We start from the raw sequence: 18,997 nt of genomic DNA on the forward strand, positions 1-18,997 counted from the left end.
CTCATTTACTGTCTTCCTGCAGCTAGCCTCCGTGAGCTTCAAGGTGGTATTAAGCCCAAGGTGTGGCCCTCGCTGTAACTAGAAATCAGTCACAGAAGGCTGTGAGCAGGCACCCGGGAAGGAGTCCCAAGAGGGAGTCAGGGCCAGCTTGGCTTCTTTCTCAGCCCCACAGTTCTGGAAGTTGTGCCTTTTCTTTGGCTTTGTGTTTTATGGAGGTTTTCTTGGATGTTTGTTTGTTTGTTTGTTTGTTTGTTTGTTTTTGTTTTTGTTTAAGATAGGGTTTCATGTAGCCCAGGCTGGCCTCCAGTTCTCTATGTAGATATAGATGAAGATGACCTTGAACTTCCGATCCTTCTGTCTCCACCTAGGATTACAGGCGTGCACCACCACACCTGGTTTCCGCAGTGCTGGGAGTTAACCCAGGGCTCTGTGCGAGTTGGACAAGTCCCGACCACTAAGCTACATTCCTACCCTCCTTCCTATCCCTGTTTTACTTTGTTCCTTGAAACAGGGTCTCATTCTGTAGTCCCGATTGGCCAGGAATTTACTAAATTGCCCAGGCTGACCTCAGACTTGAGGTAATCCTCCTGCCTCAGACTCCACGTGCTGGGATGACGGGCACTAGACCCCATATTCCTGGCCACCACTGTCTTTCTGAGTCAACTTCAGTACAGAATCAGCCTGAGGATCCTCTGGTCGTTGGCAAGGGGGTAGACCCAAACCACCTGGCGGCCTGTGCCCCATACTACTCCCTCCTACCAGGGACCCCAGAGTCTATCCTTCAGGAGTTGACTTTGGATCCTCCCAACCCTCAGCCCCTAGATAACGTTTCCCCCATGTCAGACACTGTCTCATTCCTCCTAGTCGGGCCGCCTTACCCAGCACTCTGCATTTGAGGTGGGTGGAGAGCTGGGGCCCGAGTAGCGTTGGCCGTCAGCCATCTCCCTGCCATAGTGCTCTTGATCTTTCAGCTCTGAGGCTGGTCTCCAGACAGGGACTCCCAGCTGCTGAGCCTCCCAGCTGACCGGCGTCCATACTGACACGCTCCAGCCCAGCGTGTCTGCAGGGATACCGTGAGAGAGCCTCCACTCGCTTTTCAGAACCCCAAGATGGGCATGGTGATAGCTGGGCCAACCCATCTCACCGAGTCTGTTTTGGCTCCATTTGGCTGGCTACCTGGAGATCAGCACACAGGGTGAAGTTCATCTCCACTGAGGCTTCTGCAGCCAGCTGACAGGAGGCCTGGGGGCCAGAAACACCCTCTCAGGCCATCTCTTCCATTCCCCGCCTCCAAGTCAGAAAGGCCCAAGGAAGGCTAGGCCATGTCCTTGGCTCCTTTCTGCTGTCAGTCATTCCTGTCCTGGTGCCCAGTAGGGTCCTTGGGGTGTGTCTGCCCACCCTCGCTCCTGACTCCTGTTCCGTTCTTACAGTGGTTGGAACAAGTGACCTGGAGTTGTCCTGAGTGACCCCTGGGATGTCCTTTATGCTCCACTCTGCTATTGTCCTTTGGGGATGGGGATGGTAGTTTGACCCCCACTGTCTAAGTGGAGATGGTGTACACTTCTCAGTGGTTGCTCTGGACATTCGGGGAGAGCAGACCTGCTAAAGGGCTTAGCCGCTTGCTTGGCACCTGCTCGGTCAGCAGCGTCGTCATTTTCTCCAGTGTGAGGCTGAGAAGGGATGATGATGTTCAGCTCCCAGGCGAGATGGAGACAATGATGCTTATTAGCCCTTTCAAGGAGCAGTGATGAGGGCTGATGAGGTGGCTCAGTGTGTAAAGTGCCTGTCACAGAAGCCTGGCCACCTGAGTTCGAGCCCCTAGAACCCATGGAAAGAGAATCAGCTCCCAAAAGTCGTCCTTTGTGGAGGGGATACACACACTATTAATAATAATAATAATAATAATAATAATAATAATAATAATAATAATAAACAAGTTTAGATTAATTTTTATAAAGAACAAGCTGGGCGGTGGTGGCACATGCCTTTAAACCCAGTTCTTAGGTGGAGGCAGAGGCAGGCAGATCCCTGAATTCGAGGACAGCCTAGTCTAGCAAGTTCCAGGACAGCCAAGGCTATACAGAGAAACCCTGTCTTGAAAAACCAGATAATAAGGAGGAGGAAGAAACTTGAAAGAAAGAAAGAAAGAAAGAAAGAAAGAAAGAAAGGAAGGAAGGAAGGAAGGAAGGAAGGAAGGAAGGAAGGAAGGAAGGAAGGAAGGAAGGAAGGAAGGAAGGAAGAAAGAAAGAAAGAAAGAAAGAAAGAAAGAAACTTCACCCCAGAAAGGTTCTCTCTAAGGCTGGGCTGCTGAGGTGTCAAGATCCACAGGCTGAGGGACCTAGGGCTGGGCTCAGTGGAAGGCATCCCTGAGCCTGCTGGTGGATGCCCAGAAGCAGGTGGGTGGCAGCCTAGAGAACTCAGGCTGGAAGCACCCCAACATTGAGCCCATGGGGGGCCTTCCCCTCCTCCTCTCATGGGGAGCCCCAGCTGAGAGGCTGACAAGTCTTAGCCCTGAGTTTGAGTTCGGTGACCTCGGTTCCTAGTCCTGGTGGTAACTGTCTCTTTTCTTTTCTTCCTTCTTTCTTTTTGGTTTTTCAAGACAGGGTTTCTCTGTGTAGCTCTGGCTGTCCTGGAAACTTGCTCTGTATGTAGATCAGTCTGGTCTTGAACTTATAGATCTGCCTGCCTCTGCCCCCTGAGTGCTGGGATTAAAGCTACATGCCACCACCGCCCGACTAAGTTTTTTATTATTATTATTATTATTATTATTATTATTATTATTATTATTTTTCTGGTCTGGATTAGGGTCTCATGTAGCTCAAGCTGTCCTCAAACTCAATATATAGTCAAAGTTAACCCTTGACCCTCCTGCATCCACCCTTTTGGTATTTGGCATTACAGGTGTGCACCTGATTTTATACAGTGCTAGGGTTTAACCCCAGGGCTTTTTGAATGTTAGGCAAGTGCTCTACCAACAGAACCACAGCTCCAACCTTGGGGTTAAAGCGTCAAAGATGGTAGTCACCCCGAGATCTCAGCCAATGGCCCTTCAAGTTAGACTAGCCCAGCCCATCTGCCAGCCCCTGGTGGGACACCAACAGAGCACCTGTTTGCCACCGTAGGCCTGTGTAATGGCTTAAACTGCCTTGCTGTGACTGAGGAAGCTCAGGGAAGGTAGGGCTATGGGAAAATATGATGTCATTGTTTCTTCTCTGAACCATTTTTCTGTGGCTGAATCCTCTGCACCCTCTAGAGTGCTAACAGGCTCAGGAGGCAGAAAGCTACTCTGCTTGGGCTTCGGGGTCCTGAATTCATTTCCTGTAGCCCAGTTCCTGTGTTTTGTGTTTGAGGACAGTGATGTCCCAGAGAGGACAGGTGACTGTAAGCCTGCTGGCCTGCTCTGCTTTCTACTCCATGGCAGAAGTGTGTCCACTCACATGCCCGTCTCTAGAACGGTCCCAGCAGTGTGTACTCTCTGGGCCTCTGCCCTGGACCACCGTGTGCGCCAGAAACACAGGTGTTCAGAGTGAGTCCAGGTGGGCTCGTGCCAGAGTGCGATCATGTCAGGTGCGCTGCTTGGGGGAAGACAGGGTCTCACTGTGTAGCTCTGGCTGGCCTAGAATTTGCTGTGTCCACCAGGCTGACCTCAAACTCAGGAGATCTGTCTGTGTGCTGGAATTATAGGCCATCACCACCGTGGCCAGCAGGGGGCATACTTTTGACTTGTCTCCCATCTGCTCCTAAGCAGGCCATTTTGCTGGGGGTCTCAAACATAAGTAAGAGCTGGAAGTAGCCCAGTGGCCTGTTCCGGTCCCGTCTCATCTCCCACACCTGGGACCATGCACTCCTCGCCCCAATCACAGCCGTTTATTATTGGTCATATTATTGGTCAACACTAGCCTCTGGCTACTGTTACTGTTACTTGAAGAGGTTGACACTGTTCAATCATATGTCCAGAGATAAAGCTCTGTGGAGTGCAGTGGCTCATATCTGTGATCACAGCGTTTGGAAGACTGAGACAAGAAGAGTTCGAGGTCAGCCTGGGCTAGAGAGTGAAAATATCTTCAAATAAAACAAATAAAGTATAGAGGCATGGGCCTGGAATCCCAGCACTTGGGAAATAGGAAGATAAGGAGTTCAAGGCCAACCTGGGACATGTGATGAGATCCTGTCTCATCACCACCTGCAAAAAAAAAATAAATATCGTTTCAAACAAAAAGTCAGAAGAGACGCAGCCCCATAGCGGCAGAGCCAGAATATGAACCCAGGCAGGCGCACTGGAGAGCCGCTCTGCTGTGCCCTGGGTACTGACTGACAAAGGGGTGCATCCCACAGGTGCCTGTGTCTGTGGCCATGATGTCGCAGCAGATGCTTACTCCGCAGCAGATGCAGCAGATCCTGTCACCCCCTCAGCTGCAGGCCTTGCTGCAGCAGCAACAGGCTCTCATGCTCCAGCAGGTGAGTCCAGCCCCAGGGCGGCCTCCCCCACGCCCTCCCTGAGCCTCCCTGAGGACCTTTGCTGTGGCAGAAACCAGAGAGACTGCCCCGGCCAGATGGATCTGCATTCCTCCAGGGCTGCCCCCCACCCTTCCTTCCCAGAGCTTCCTTCTGTCTTTAGAAGTCTGGGGGCGCAGGGTGAAGTGGTGGAACACCATGCCCCCATCCCCCAACACACACTCTCAGTGACATGCCCAAGGGCTGAGCTCTCTCTCTGCCTGGCCATGTTCGTGGAACTCTCTCGGGTCCTGCCTGCAGGAGCCTTGGCGAGGTGGGGCTGGGTTTGCACCTAGCAGCTCCTGGAAACCAACCCCTCTTGTTCCCTCAGCTGCAAGAATATTACAAGAAGCAGCAAGAACAGCTCCACCTGCAGCTCCTTACCCAGCAGCAGGCTGGGAAACAGCAGCCCAAAGAGGTGAGTGGCTGTAGAGCCCAGCCCAGATGTCCCCTGAGTCCTCCAGTCCCAACCCAGCCTTCTTCAGTCTGATCAAAAAAAAAAAAAAAAAAAAAAAAAAAAAAAAAAAAAAGCCTTGTGGGGATAGTAGAAACCAGGAGAATGCTGGGAGAGGGTGCAAGAGAGCAGTTAGGATGGACATTCACATGCCTCCAGTTCTTTATCCCTACCCGTTCTCTCTCTCCGTCCCTCAAACTGTACTGTCTCTGCGCATGTGTGTGGAAGTGTGTGCAAGTCATCGGATGTGCCTGGTGGCCTTTGCTTATATCCAGTGGACCCATGCCGTGCCGTCTTGCTGCCCACTTTGTCCCTGGGTCAGCCAGCTGTCCCATCTGGAGGACCCTCAGCGGCGTACCTCCCTGACCTTAGCCGCCCTAGCTCCTGTCCCGTCCCATGATGCCTTGCACAGTCCTCACCAGTGTGCTCTCACAGCTCCCCGGCCCCGCTCTGCCCCACCTCCTGCCACACGCAGTGCCTCCTGAGAGGTGACCTCAGGTCCCTGTGTCCCCAGCATGTCTCCTTCCTGACCAGACTGCGGCCCCACTTCAGGTTGCCCTTCCCAGCATGCTGTTCTGATGGTCCAGCCATTCCCCCGCCCCTTCAGCTCCTCCAGCGCATTTCCAGTTGCTCCAGATCTGGTTTTGAATCTAGGCTGTTTATCCTCTTGCCTCAGTGACTTACACACCGCTCCCCAGGGCAGGCAGGCAGAGATCCTGGCCTCTCAAACATCCAGGACATGTTTGGCTCTCCGGGCTCAGAAAACTTGCTGACATCCTGACTTGTCAGTGCCTGTGTGAAGGACTGAGTGGGGAGGGGTGGGGAACGCACACGCGGGGAACCAGGAGCTTGGTCTGGGCGATGCTGGGGTCACTGTTCCAGGACTCGGCTGAGGCTGTCAGGTCCCATCCACTCCTTAGATACTCCTGTATCTAAAAAGCAAAATAGGATGGGACGGGGGTACAAAGTCTCCACCACCCTAGAAGAAGGGGGGCCTGGGCATGTGGGAAGGGTCTTCTCCAGGTGGGAGTGGTCCCCAGATCTGACAGGCTCATCTATCATTGTGATGAGAGCCACCCACCCACCCAGGCGCACAGCTGCAGCGTTCATAGCTGAAGCTGCCGCCGCCGAGGGGGAGGGGGAGGAGGGAGGGCGTCGTGCTGCGTGTCTGGGTCTGGCTGTGTGTGTTTGCGCGTGTGCGTGCGTGCGTGCATGCGTGTGTTTACTGCGAGAAGGCATGCAGCCCTATGGAAGCTGGGCCGGGAGCAGAGAAGCTGCAGCTGCAGACGCTACCACGACAGCTCCAGGGGCTGACAGGCCCTGGGAGGGGGTGGCGGCGGCGTGGGGGCCAGATGGCACGGCTGAGGCCAACGGCACCCCTCTCTGCCCACCCCCTCGGGCTCCCTCCCAGGCTCTGGGGAACAAACAGCTGGCCTTCCAGCAGCAGCTCCTGCAGATGCAACAGTTGCAGCAACAGCACTTGCTCAACCTGCAGAGGCAGGGGCTGGTCAGCCTGCAGCCTAGCCAAGCCTCAGGGCCCCTCCAGGCCCTCCCGCAAGGTGAGCGACGCCCCGCCCCGCCCCGCCCCGCCCCCAGTCCCGAGCGAGCGAGCGTTCACCCAGCCCTGGGCCAGGCACAGGCTCGGTGTCCTGCTCCCAGCCAACCAGCCTCTCTCTCCTGCAGCAGCCGTGTGCCCGACAGACCTGCCTCAGCTGTGGAAGGGCGAGGGTGCCCCAGGGCAGCCTGCTGAGGACAGCGTCAGGCAGGAGGGGCTGGACCTCGCCAGCACAGCTGCCACCGCTACCTCTTTCGCCAGCCCCCCCAAGGTCTCCCCACCCCTCTCCCACCACCCCTTGCCCAACGGACAGCCCACTGTGCTCACATCTCGGAGAGACAGGTACGGGTGGCCCCAGGGCGGAGCACGTGCTGAGGCCCTGCTCTGGCTTGTACCTGGAACCCCAAGGGTGGCACCATGGTGGGGACTGAGAGGGAGGGAGGGAGGGGCTGGAGCTCGGGACCCAGGAATTCACCACCTCCTCCCTCGGGTATACAGAACCGGAAGCCAGCAGTCAGACAAAAGCGGGACCCCGGCTGCTGAGGAGGTGCTGTGGGGCTCTGACCACTACCCTTTCCTCCACTTCTAGCTCCTCCCATGAGGAGACCCCCAGTTCCCACCCCCTTTATGGACATGGAGAATGCAAGTGGCCAGGCTGTGAGACCCTGTGTGAAGACCTGGGCCAGTTTATCAAGTAGGTGTCACCCAGCCTCTCCCAGAAGGACCCCTCTCTGTCCAGCCTCCTGTCACCTGTGGTCCTAATGTCCCAGCTGAGCTGAGCTGCGGGGTGGCCTATCTCTTCCTCTGCTTTCCCGCCCCCCATCTTCCTGCTGGCAGCTTCCCCCGCCCCCCCCCCAGAACAGGGGTGTCAGTGGAGGAAGCCTATCTCTCCACATCCTGGAGAGTGATGGCCAGCCGAGGACAGGCAGGGTGGGAGGCAGACAGGCGGCTGGCAGCGGGCGGCCAGCCGCCACCACAGTGCCAAGCTCTGTCACTGACTGATTAACTCCGCTGTCTCCCGGACCCTTGCAGCATCAGGGTCAAACAAATTGTTTTCACGCTTCGTCAGAGGTTTACTTAATTAGTTCATTTGCAATTAGATCTCTCTATAGCCCGGTTTTAGCTAAGACATCAAAGGAGGCCGAGGAGAAAGCGTCCTCAATCTCTGCCCCCACCCTTTGTTCCACTCCTTTCTCCTCTTTGTATCTCTTATTCTGTCTGCTTTTCTGGCGAAGGGCTGGCTGACAGAGTTGGGGTTGGAGGATGGGTTGGAGGGGTGAAGTCAGAAAGCCCAGGGCTCACTCTCTTCCCTGACCTCCTCCTCCTCTCTAAGACACCTCAACACAGAACACGCTTTGGATGACCGGAGCACGGCCCAGTGCCGCGTGCAGATGCAGGTGGTCCAACAGCTGGAGATCCAGGTGTGCTCCGAGGGTGTGCGGGGAGGGGCACACAGGGGACCCAGCCTGGCCCAACGGGGCGGGGAGTGTCCTGGGAGGGCCCTGTGCTCAGAGCCAACATCTTAGGCTCTCTAAGTCTTAATTCCCGCAGTGAGAGGCGGACTGATGAGTTGAGGGCGAGCTGAGTGTGAGGCTGTGTGCGCCGCAGTGAGCTGTTCTATGTGCTGTGTGAACACAAGGCTGACGTGAGTGGCTAGCATACAGCCTGCTTTGTGCCATGCTTCTTCAGCCATCCAGGTAGCTCCAGGAATCCTCAGAGAGGATGCCATGCCTGCACTGATACCATCCCCATGTGACTCGGGCACAGAAACTTTCAATTGGCCACTCAGTGACTGGAGGAATTGGGATTAGAGCCAGGTACCCTGGCTCCTGCGTGGAGTTCTCCAGAGAGTCAGTCAGTCATCCGTGTTTATCCATGTCTGGCTCCTAACAAGGCGCCCTGTGGAGAGAGGATAGTTGTAAGATGCATCAAATTTATGAATGGAGGAAGTGAATCATTCATCCATTCCCACATACCTCTCAGTAGTGAACCAGGCAGGCACTGGGGTTGGTCAACCACAGATTCTGCCTTCCGTGGGGAGAAAGGGCACATTGGAAGAGGCCATCCATGTGTAAGGATGGTATAGACTGAGCCGAGGATGCCCACGGGGAAAGGGAGAGAGTGTCACATCCTGGCCCTGAGGGTGTGGAGGTCCAGAAGGCAAAGAATGCCTGAGGCCTTCAGAAAGTTTTCAGACGTAAGGCACAGAGGGAGCAGATGTTTCTGTGTGTGTGAGAGAGAGTATGAGTGTGTGTATGGGTGTGATTGTGTATATGTGTGAGTGTGTGTGTATTTGTCCGTGTGAGTGTGTGTGTGTGTGTGTGTGTGTGTGATTGTGTATATGTGTGAGTGTGTGTGTATTTGTCCATGTGAGTGTGTGTGTGTGTGTGTGTGTGTGTGTGTGTGTGTGTGTATTTGTCTGTGTGTGTGTGTGTGTGTGTGTGTGTGTGTGTGTGTGTGTGTTGGGGCTTTCTGAGGAGTATTCTGGTGGCATGTAGGGATAAGGTCCTATTGTCTTCCCTCACTGTGCCCTCCTTATCTGTGTCTTTTCACAGCTGGCCAAGGAGAGCGAGAGGTTGCAGGCCATGATGGCGCATCTGCATATGCGGCCTTCAGAGCCCAAGCCCTTCAGCCAGCCAGTGAGTACCCCACACCCTGCATGCCCCGGCCCTTCCACGGCACGCCCCGGCCTTCGAGGACAGCTCCTTGGGTGCTTTTCTTAGCACCTTCCCCATGGCTCACAGCTGAACCCAGCCCCTGGCTCCTCCTCATTCTCCAAGGTGACCGTCTCTGCAGACCCATTCCCAGATGGCCTTGTGCACCCCCCAACTTCAGCCGCTGCCCCCGTCACACCCCTGCGACCCCCGGGCCTGGGTTCTGCCTCTTTGCACAGTGGGGGCCCCGCCCGCAGGAGAAGCAGCGACAAATTCTGCTCCCCCATCTCCTCAGGTGAGGCTGCTGTGGGAGGGGTGTTTTCCCCCCCTAGGTGGGTACCCAATCCGGCTGCCTCACCTTCTGCCTGTCTCCCCCAGAGCTGGCCCAGAATCATGAGTTCTACAAGAATGCTGATGTCAGGCCGCCCTTCACCTACGCCTCCCTCATCCGCCAGGTAAGCGTGGGGGGTAGGTAGAGTGGGGAGGCCAGCTGGTTGTCCTCAGGCCTCCTGGGACCTGACCATAAGGTCCCTACCTCCAAGAGGATCCTGGGACCCTGTCCTCCGGCTTCCTGCTGCAGCTTAGTTTGCCTGCAGCTCAGAGTATATTCCCGCTCATTTTCACTGTCGTATCCACAGGGTCACGCTCATTTCTGCATACATACGCTTAGCCTCCTACCTCTCTGTTCCTCCTCCCCGTCCATAATCCTCATGTTCTCAGTGCTCACGTGATATTCATAAACACATGTGTCCATTCTGTGGGACTTCCTACAGGTGTGCATTCTCTCACACACTCAGGGTGCACTTTGCCCAAATAAGGACAAATTCCCAACCGCCTCAAGAATGGTGCTTCTTTGCTTCCTCCAGAGAGGGCCCGTGAAGCCCTGTTTTCCCCTCACCCCCAAGCCCTTGTGCACATGTGCAGCCTCTGGAGGCTGGGCCCCCAATATCCTCAGCCCCCGTTAGCTCATTGGCCTTGCTGGGACACCCAGCCCGCCTCACAGAGCCCTGCATCTACCCATCTGGTCCACATACACACTGCAGTGGGTCTCCTCTCTTACGGGTGAGTCAGGGCCTGCATAGAAGGCTGAAACCCCAGGGCTGTGAGCCCTCCAGGCGTCGGCTGAGGCTGAGGCTCTCTGCTCTTCCCTTGCCTACAGGCCATTCTGGAAACCCCAGATAGGCAGCTGACTCTAAACGAGATCTATAACTGGTTCACCAGGATGTTCGCCTATTTCCGAAGGAATACTGCCACCTGGAAGGTGAGGCCTGCCCTCCATCCCCCCACCGAGACCGAGGCTGCCGTCACACAGTTTGTCCCCTCAACAGTTCTGCAGAAATAGCCCACCAGGGCCACCACCCCCTCCCCCCCCCCACACACTCTTAGCAGGAGGTGCAGAGTGTTCATAACTACCCCTTTGTGAATCAGGGACTGGCCATGTTGTCCAGGCTGGTCTTAAAACCCTGGGTTCAAATGATCACCCTGCTCCCACCTCCCTGAGTGCCAGGGTTACAAGTGTGCGTCACCACACCCTGTTAGGCAGTGCTGGGCACAGAACCCAGCCCTGTGTGTGCTAAGCGTGCACAGGGACTTCCTTTTTATGACCTTGGCCAGCCTTGCGTTGTCTCTTTAATGGGGAGAAATTAATTCTCTCTTCTGTGGCACTTCTAAGGTACAGACAGGGCCTCAGAGGGTGAATTCCTGGTAGCAGGCCCTGGGGTAAATCCATAGGCACTTCATGGGTCTAGATTATGTAACTAAAGGCTCATAGGAAGTCCAGGAAGAGGTCGCAGGTGTAGGCCCAGAAACATGGGTGGACTGAGGCCCATGGACCATTCCTAGGGACACAAGTGGGCACTCACGCGCCAGCCCGCTAACCTGTGTAGCAGGGAGATCATTGTCTCTATCCAATTAGTCATTTACACTTTCAGTCCTAAGCATTTTCCTAGGAGACCGGAGGGAGGGATGCAAGACCCTAGGAAAATGGGCCAGAGGTGTGGGCTGGGGCACTCAACCACTCTGTAGTCGAGATGGGGTGTGCGTGCGCACACTTTGTGTGTCTTGCACTATGCAGCAAGGTGGGAAGGTGATCTCTAAATTGAGGAGGAGGAGGAGTATTGGCCCCTTCAGGAAGTCTAGACACTGGAGGGGGCGTCTCTATCACAGAACTCTACTTGTATCCCTGGCTCTCGGGTCCCCCTGCTGGCCAGTGGAAAAACTGCAGCGAAACAGACCCGCCTCCCTTCTCAGTTCTCACAACACGTGTAAGCCAGGCCCTGGGGCCGGGCACTGCCAAGCACTAGGTGCGGTCTGCGGTTGCCCGGCCTTTTCTACCTTGGTACGTACAAAGGGCTATTAGAAGGACCCACCACATCATCTTCCCTTTCCTATGCCAAGCCCTCAAAGCTTAGAGAGACTATGTGGCTGGGACAGCCGTTCTGATTGGCCACGAGTGATGTCACTTCCTGGCAACCACAGTCCTCCTATCTTTTTGAGCCAACATCAAGTTCTGGGGCCACCTGGTCCCGCCTCCAACCTCCAGGCCAGGTCGGAAGGCAGGCTTTACAAATAATACAGTCACACCACATTACACCTGAAGTTTGGTGAGTGTAGAGCCTGGTTGCGGTGTGGAAGCAGGTTCAGGTGGCTGTCCTGGTTTCTCAGTGGCCGTGTTAAATCAACTCATCTGGTCACTTGGTCTCTGTTCCATCCCCCACACACTGGTCCAGATGCACAATGTGTCTGTGTTGCTGCCTGCCTCACCCAGGGGCCCACACTGACACATCCGGTCAGACTATCTTGGCTTGAGATCTGCGTTGTCCCTGAGAGTTCTCAGCCAGCCAACTCCATTCATGGCATTGATGGAAATGCAGCCGTGGTTTCTTCTCTCTGACTCTGTTCTATCTATTTTGCACATCCTCCGGGTCATCTTCCTCTACTTTATTCCGGCTTCTTAGTCCCCTTCTGGTCTCCATCCATAAGGTGATGTTGTCTACTTTAGACCCAGGGCACCCAGGCTTGGGAGCGGGTGTGGGCCAGGCCAGCTGCCATTTCTTGGGGACAGAGCTACCATCTGCCGTGCTGATGGTCCTCACCAGCCCTCCCATGGCCATCCCCTCCTAGGGCCTGTGTTGTGGGCCCATCCTTTTGTTTACGCAGCCTCCGCCAGACCCCTTAAATTGCCGTTAATGTTTCAGCGTAACGAATTAGTCTCTCATCACGAATCAGGCTTCGAAACGAGGGAAAAAAGCCCCGGCGAGGCCACCCTCGGAAATTGGGGTCATTCTCATTTGCAAAGCGGAGGATCGGAGCCCCGTAATGCGGGCAAATTTATTCCGAGGCAGGAGCCCCGGCGTGATTAGGCCCTTTGTAATTATCGCTCCGTGAGATTCCACTCCAGCCGCCCGCCTCCCTCGTGGATTAGCAAGCGAGTCGGAAAAATACACAGGATTTAATTAGAGGCAAATTAAAATTGGTAATGAAATCGGGCCAGTTGCAAGAGGCAAGAGTTGGATGGGAGAGAGGGAGAGAGGATCTCCAGGGGCGCCCACTGCCCGCCCTGCCCGCTTTCTTCCCCGTTTAGAAATGTAAAGAGGAGACGGGGATGGGGCGAATGGAGGAGGCTGATGGGGACAGGTAATGGGGACAGGGCCGGGGCTGGCGACGAGAGACAGAAAAACAGAGCAGAGAGTTACGGCGGTGGGACCAAGGGACCTGGGGACAGGAGATGGGTAGATCAGGGCCCTCACTCAGGCTTCCAGAGGGAATTAGGCCCAGCAACCCCCACCCATGTGTCCTACCAACCAGGTGACCTCGATTTCCGAAGTCTTCTTGCCAGGAGGAGGTGGTGGTAACAAGGTGACTTATCCTCTCTGTCTTCTTGTCTCACAGCTGTGCATTTAGGCTGTCCTTTCAAGTTAGCCATGCATCTCCACATGTGTGTATGTATTGGCCTCCACTGTATGCCTGTGTTCCCAGGAAGCTGTCTGTTTAGAGCCACGGCTCAAAGCCTCGGGCTCCATAGAGGTTCCGTAAAGGTAGCAAGAAGCACGAGGTGGTTGTGGAAGTTATTTACAAGCCCAGAGTTCCTTGTGTGCCTGAGGTACAGCGTCCCAACTTCTCTAAGCCACCAGGGTCTATGTTCAGTCTTACAATCAGAAGCCAGGGGGCTGGAGAGATGGCTCAGCAGTTAAGAGCACTGGCTGCTCTTCCAAAGGACCTGGGTTCAATTCCCAGCACCCACATGGCAAGTCACAACTGTCTATAACTCCTGTTCCAGGGGATCCAACACGCTAACACAGATATACACACAGACAAAACACCAATGCACATTAAAAAAAAATCCTTCTTTAAAAAATCAGAAATCAGGAGTGACTGCTGTCGGCGTGAGGACGGGGAAAGGAACTTTTCATTTCATGGGCTGCAGCATTTTCTTTTCTTTCTTTTGAAACAGGGCCTCTTTATGTAGTCCTAGCTGGCCTGGAACTCCCTCTGTAGACCAGGTTGGCCTCTGCCTCCCACTTTAAGGAATAAAGGCCTGTGCCACCACACCCTATCCAAGAGAACATTTTCTAAGACGAGGCAGGAGTGGGGAGGGGTTCCCGGCAGCAGGGCCAGCGAAAGCCTTCCCTCTGCCCATCTGGGCTGCGTGGGAGGTTGCTGCTCCCTGGAACATGAGATGTGGGACCCTGGGAGGATGCTCTGCCTGTTCACCGGGGCGGCGGTGAACCTCATTTACTGTATCTCCAGAATGCCGTGCGCCACAACCTCAGCCTGCATAAATGCTTCGTCCGCGTGGAGAACGTCAAGGGGGCTGTGTGGACCGTGGATGAGCGGGAATATCAGAAACGGAGGCCGCCAAAGATGACGGGGTACGTGGGCCCCAGCTGGGCGAGCTGTGCCCGAGCGTGGCCTGAACCAGGCCAGCCCCTGCTTCTCAAAGACACCTGGGCTCCAAACGCCACCCTGAAAGGCGAATGTGGGTGTCGAGGGCGGAGGAGACCCGTGCTTGGCAGGCTGCACGGACACGTGACAGACAGTCCGGAGATGGCATTGATGCCTTCTGTTCTCACTTCTGACTAAGAGGAGGAGTCAAGGGGGGCAGGGTAGCAGAGAGGTGACTCCCACGGGAGTCATGGCCAGAGCTGGGGTGTGGGCTGAGGTGAGAGCTGTCACCCACACTCCTCCCAATCGTAGGAGGGGAACCCTGGGCCCCACCTCTGTTTCACAGAGGAAACGTTGAGTGGAGAGGACAAGGGGCCGGCAGGAAGCCACTCAGCGGGTTGGTGGCAGAGCTGGGTCCAGGGCCAGGTATCACATCAGGATTGTGTGTGATGTTTCACCACACAGTAGGTCAGAACCTTCCCTTCTCACACCCGCGCCTACTCTCTTGTACACACGCCAGAGGCTCCTGCTCAGGGGAGGCCTGCAATAGGCTTAGATACTTTTTTTTTTTTTTAAGCTTTATTTATTATGTGTTTTGAGTGCTGTGTCTGCATGTATGCCTGCAGGCCAGAAGAGGGCACCAGATCCCGTTATAGATGGTTGTGAGCCACCATGTGGTTGCTGGGAATTGAACTCAAGGGACCTGGGAGAGCAGCCAGTGCTCTTAACCTCTTAACCTCTCCATCCCCGGGCTAAGATACCTTTAGTACCTGATGTTTCTTCTGCCCAAGCATAGCCTTGTTGTGCAGAGGCAGGGCAGCAGGTGCAGGGCACGACTGGGAAATGCCCTACTATGTGTCTACATGCTGCCTCCGCCCTTGGTAATGTCATCTCATTCCCAGCCTGGGCCCTGGTGCCCCTCTGCTTCTCCCTGCGGTGTGAGTTCTGAGAGGTTCTGTGGGAGGCGGACAGCCCCGGTCTCGGCTTCCCCAGAGCCTGTGGCTTTTGGAGCAGAAGGGCCCCTCTTGGGGCATGGTGCTCCTGGGAGCAGGTATGAGCACATGGCTCGTCTCTCCTAAGTTCGAGAGTTCCAGAAAGTGGAGTTCATGTACAAGGAGTGATATAAGTTGTAGATCAGGCTTTGTTCGCCAAACGTCAGAAAATAGGCATGGTGGTACAGTGCTGTGTTCCCAGAGCTTAGGAGGTAGAAGCTGGAGGATCAGGAGTTCAAGGCCAGCCTCAGCTACAGGCACTTCAGCACCCAGCCTGGGCTATGAGAGACCCTGTTTCTTTTTCTTTTGTTTTCGTTTGTTTTTTAGACAGGGTTTTTCTGTTTATTCCTGACTTCCCTGGAATTCACTGTGTATAGACCAGGTGGCCTGAAACTCTGTAGACCAGAGGCCTGTCTGCCTCTGCCTCATGAGTGCTTAGGATTAAAGGGATGCCCTTCGGCTAAGACCCGAGAGAGAGAGAGAGAGAGAGAGAGAGAGAGAGAGAGAGAGAGAGAGAGAGAGGAGAGAGAAGAGAGAGAAGAGAGAATGATGAGAGAGAAACTGCGGGCCACACCCTGTAAAGGGGGATTCTGGGAGTACTGCTCCTGCTTTCTAAGGCTGGCAGCCCGCGCCCCCTGCAGGGCTGTGTGCATTAAGAACAGAGCAGAGAGAACAGAGAGGACCCATCTGTAGCCTCCCCTCTAGCAGTGGGAGAGCGAAGTGCATCTCTTCATTCTGGCTGAGAATCGGGACGGTCATGTGTCATGTGTCATGAGGTCATCTTCTCTTCCCTAGGAGCCCCACTCTGGTGAAGAACATGATCTCGGGCCTCAGTTACGGGGCACTTAACGCCAGCTACCAGGTGACTGAGCCCCCCTGCTCCCCTCTGCCCTGCCCTTGGCTTTGCCTACACTTCTCCCCCGGTGGGTGAGGGTGGGTAGGAAGGGGGGTGAAGAGCACTCCCCGTTCTTGGCCTCAACCCTTTGCCGCTCGACCCTACTCCAACTCTGTGCCAGTGCGCGCCTCTGATTTCAAGCCTGCGTTTGGAAAGCGTGGGCATGACGTCTGCAGACTGGGACAGCCAATGGAGTCCCATCCCTCAGCCCATCAGACTAGGGTCCTCTGTCCCCAGGGCGGGGGGGGGGGCTTCCTAGGCCAGAACAGTTTTCCAGGGAAGCTGGCGGTGGGATGAGGACTTCTGGCTGGAGTGTGTTGGGGGGGGGGGTTGGCCAGATAGATCAGTGTGCCATCCATGAGGGCTCTGACAATGGAGAAGGGTCTCCAGCCACTGAGAGCCCCACCCTGTGTGCCCCAGGCTGCCCTGGCAGAGAGCAGCTTCCCCCTACTCAGCAGTCCTGGTATGCTGAACCCTGGCTCGGCCAGCAGCCTTCTGCCCCTCGGCCAGGATGACATGGGTGCCCCTGGGGAGCCACTGCCAAGCAACGGGAGCAGCAGCCCCCCTCGCCTCTCCCCTCCTCAGTACAGGTGAGCTCACACAAGCCCCCCAGATGTGGAAGGAGGCTCATCTGTCCCGCAGCATCTCTATGCAGTGGACAAGTGATCGCTTCCACCTTCATGACCCCCCACAATTCTCTCTACCCCCTCCCTCCCTCCCTCCTTCCCTCCCTCCCTCCCTCCTTCCCTCCCTCCCTCCCTCCCTCCCCCACCCTTCATCTTTCCATACTCATCCTTCTTCCCCATCACCCCTCCCCCAGTTCTGCCTCTCTCTCTTCTCTTCACACAGTGCCTGGGGGAGGTCAGACCTCAGATGATGGGATCCTGGCAGGGTCCTGGGCTTCTGGATGAATCTGTGGGAGGAAGGGGAAGCCCTGGCACCCACATGCTCACATCACCCTTTCCATCAGTCACCAGGTGCAAGTAAAAGAGGAACCCGCTGAGGCAGAGGAAGACAGGCGGCCAGGGCCTCCCCTGGGTGCCCCCAACCCCAGCACTGTGGGGCCTCCGGAAGACAGGGACCTGGAGGAAGACCTGCCAGGAGAGGACATGTCCTAAGGGCTGGGTGGGCAGGCAGGGCAGGCCAAGACCCTGCCGCCCAGTCCGGACCCCAGCCCACCCTCCCCAATCTACAGCCCCTCCAACCTCAAGGCACTTCGGGGACTCAGACGGGGGAGACCTGGGCCAGCAGCTCCCCAAGCCACCTGACTGACAGACGCCTGGGGGCAGGCACACCCCTGCCCCCTGAGAGGACACAGAACCCTTGGCCCGGGACCCATAGAGGACATGGAGGGCCCAGACCCTCTCAGACCCTCCCCTGTATCCCGACCACCACCAGCAGCAGGGCCCCGCCCCCAGCGCTCCCCTCCAGGGCCCCTTAGCGCAGGGGAGACCCGCAGGCGGGGCTGAGCCACCCTCACACCCCTGACCTTCATCTCCTGCCCTGGCTGTGGCAGAGGTTTCTGGCCAGAGGACCCTTCCTGGTTCGTCCTCCCTTTCCCTTTCCCAACTGTGAAGATTACAATGTTCTCCAGCCCCAGCTCCCTGCTCAATGGGGCAAGCAGACTGGGAATACAGCTGCCCCCCAGCCCCTCAAGCTGCTGGGGTGGGGCAAGTTGTGCCCTGCCCTTCCCCCTCCCCGACTTGAGACAGGACCCAGACTAAACAGGCCTCCACCCGACCCTGTTTGCTGGGTGCTCCTGCGGCACCCCAACTCGAAGCACTGAGGGACCCCCCCCCCATGCTGGGCACCTTCAGACCTGTATGCATAGGTGACCTGAGTATCACAGTATGGGAGAGAGCCGGGCAGGAACCATCCTCAGCCCCAGCCTGCGGGCCCCCTGCACTGGGGTCCCCTCACCCCCTCAGCACCTCTTCCTGTCCCCCCAGTTAAACGGATGACCAAAGACCTTTCTTATGCCGGAAGCAAAAACCAAATCTTTTTGTTGGCTTTTTCCTTTGTCGCCTGCCGAGCGCCCCCCCCCCCTCGCCCTGGCCCCGGTCCCTCCGCTTAAGTTATTCTTTAAAACCAAAGTTTACAGTGTCTGTTGGTGGCAAGACCCTCTCCTCCCCTCCCCCCAGGGTCCAGGGGTTCTGCCCAGTTCCCCTCTGCTCTTACCCCCCCTAAGGAGAAGGGAGAGGGCAGAATGGTGCCCCCACCCCTGGGCTGCTTTCTGGGGGCTCTTCAGACCCCTGCATAGGACCAAGTCCCCATCATGCTGGGAGTGTGGATTCTAGCAGAAGAGCTGGAAAATGTTGAGATTCCACAGACCCCCTATGGGGGACCCATACCCCAAGGCCACGGACTGGGTGTCAGGGATGCCCAGAGCACCCTGCCACGGCCCCTTCCCGGAGAAAGACTCCTTGGACATGTCCCAGGAGAACTCCGATCACCACCAACCCCTATCCCACCCCACACAAGCCGCCCTCCTTAGAGGCAAGGGGCCCCGGCCTTCCCCATGTATCCCCACCTGTGTTCCGTTTGACCAGCACAGAAATATTAAAGTCCTCTATTTACCGGGGCCTGTGTGTGTCACCAAGGCGAGGGAGGGGAGGGCCCTTGGAGCCGGAAGACTTGCCGAGGACAGGAGTGGCGGGCAAGCCGGAGCACAGGTCCTCCTGGGTCCCTCTCCCAGCTGGTGCCCTGCGTGAACCAGACTTCTCCCAGCCTCCAGTCCTGAATGCCAGGCCCTGTGGCAGGTCGGTTGCTGACAGGGCATTCTCAGCCAGGGCACCCTGCTCCATCCAGGAGAGTATTACACCTCACGACCGCGGCCTCGGCCACTGTGGCTGTGTGTGCTGCCCCACACATGATGCCCGACTAAGCCGTCATGTCACCTGGCTGGCCACGTCAGGTGTGCGTCCTGACGGCAGGGTTGGTTACTGTTGGCCCTGAGGTGCATGGGTCTTCACTGGCATAGTGCAGGTGCCTCTGGGTTGGGGAAAATGGTCTGGTGCGTTCAGGGGACCTGGATGGGGAGGAGGAAGAGACGGACGAAGTGACTCAGCT

At 56.3% G+C, this 18,997-nt stretch overlaps 1 protein-coding gene across 2 annotated transcripts in view; it reads left to right on the forward strand.

The window, feature by feature from the left end:
* Foxp4 (forkhead box P4) overlaps positions 1-18,509 on the forward strand; it is a 54,591-nt gene extending 36,082 nt beyond the window's left edge. The window contains exons 4-17 of one of the 2 annotated variants that reach the window (XM_028887216.2): positions 4,336-4,458; positions 4,826-4,912; positions 6,360-6,507; positions 6,635-6,845; positions 7,093-7,197; positions 7,837-7,924; positions 9,059-9,142; positions 9,284-9,452; positions 9,536-9,612; positions 10,317-10,418; positions 13,907-14,028; positions 15,829-15,895; positions 16,349-16,518; positions 16,899-18,509. In XM_028887216.2, the coding sequence (XP_028743049.1) occupies positions 4,336-4,458; positions 4,826-4,912; positions 6,360-6,507; positions 6,635-6,845; positions 7,093-7,197; positions 7,837-7,924; positions 9,059-9,142; positions 9,284-9,452; positions 9,536-9,612; positions 10,317-10,418; positions 13,907-14,028; positions 15,829-15,895; positions 16,349-16,518; positions 16,899-17,046 (1,701 nt within the window). In that variant the 3' untranslated portion in view covers positions 17,047-18,509. Of the gene's footprint in view, positions 1-4,335; positions 4,459-4,825; positions 4,913-6,359; positions 6,508-6,631; positions 6,846-7,092; positions 7,198-7,836; positions 7,925-9,058; positions 9,143-9,283; positions 9,453-9,535; positions 9,613-10,316; positions 10,419-13,906; positions 14,029-15,828; positions 15,896-16,348; positions 16,519-16,898 lie in introns of both variants that reach the window. The other variant, XM_028887215.2, reaches the window with a different exon arrangement.
* Positions 18,510-18,997: the final 488 nt, after the last annotated feature.

The sequence above is a fragment of the Peromyscus leucopus genome, chromosome 16_21, assembly GCF_004664715.2.
Source record: "Peromyscus leucopus breed LL Stock chromosome 16_21, UCI_PerLeu_2.1, whole genome shotgun sequence".
Classification (NCBI taxonomy): domain Eukaryota; kingdom Metazoa; phylum Chordata; class Mammalia; order Rodentia; family Cricetidae; genus Peromyscus; species Peromyscus leucopus.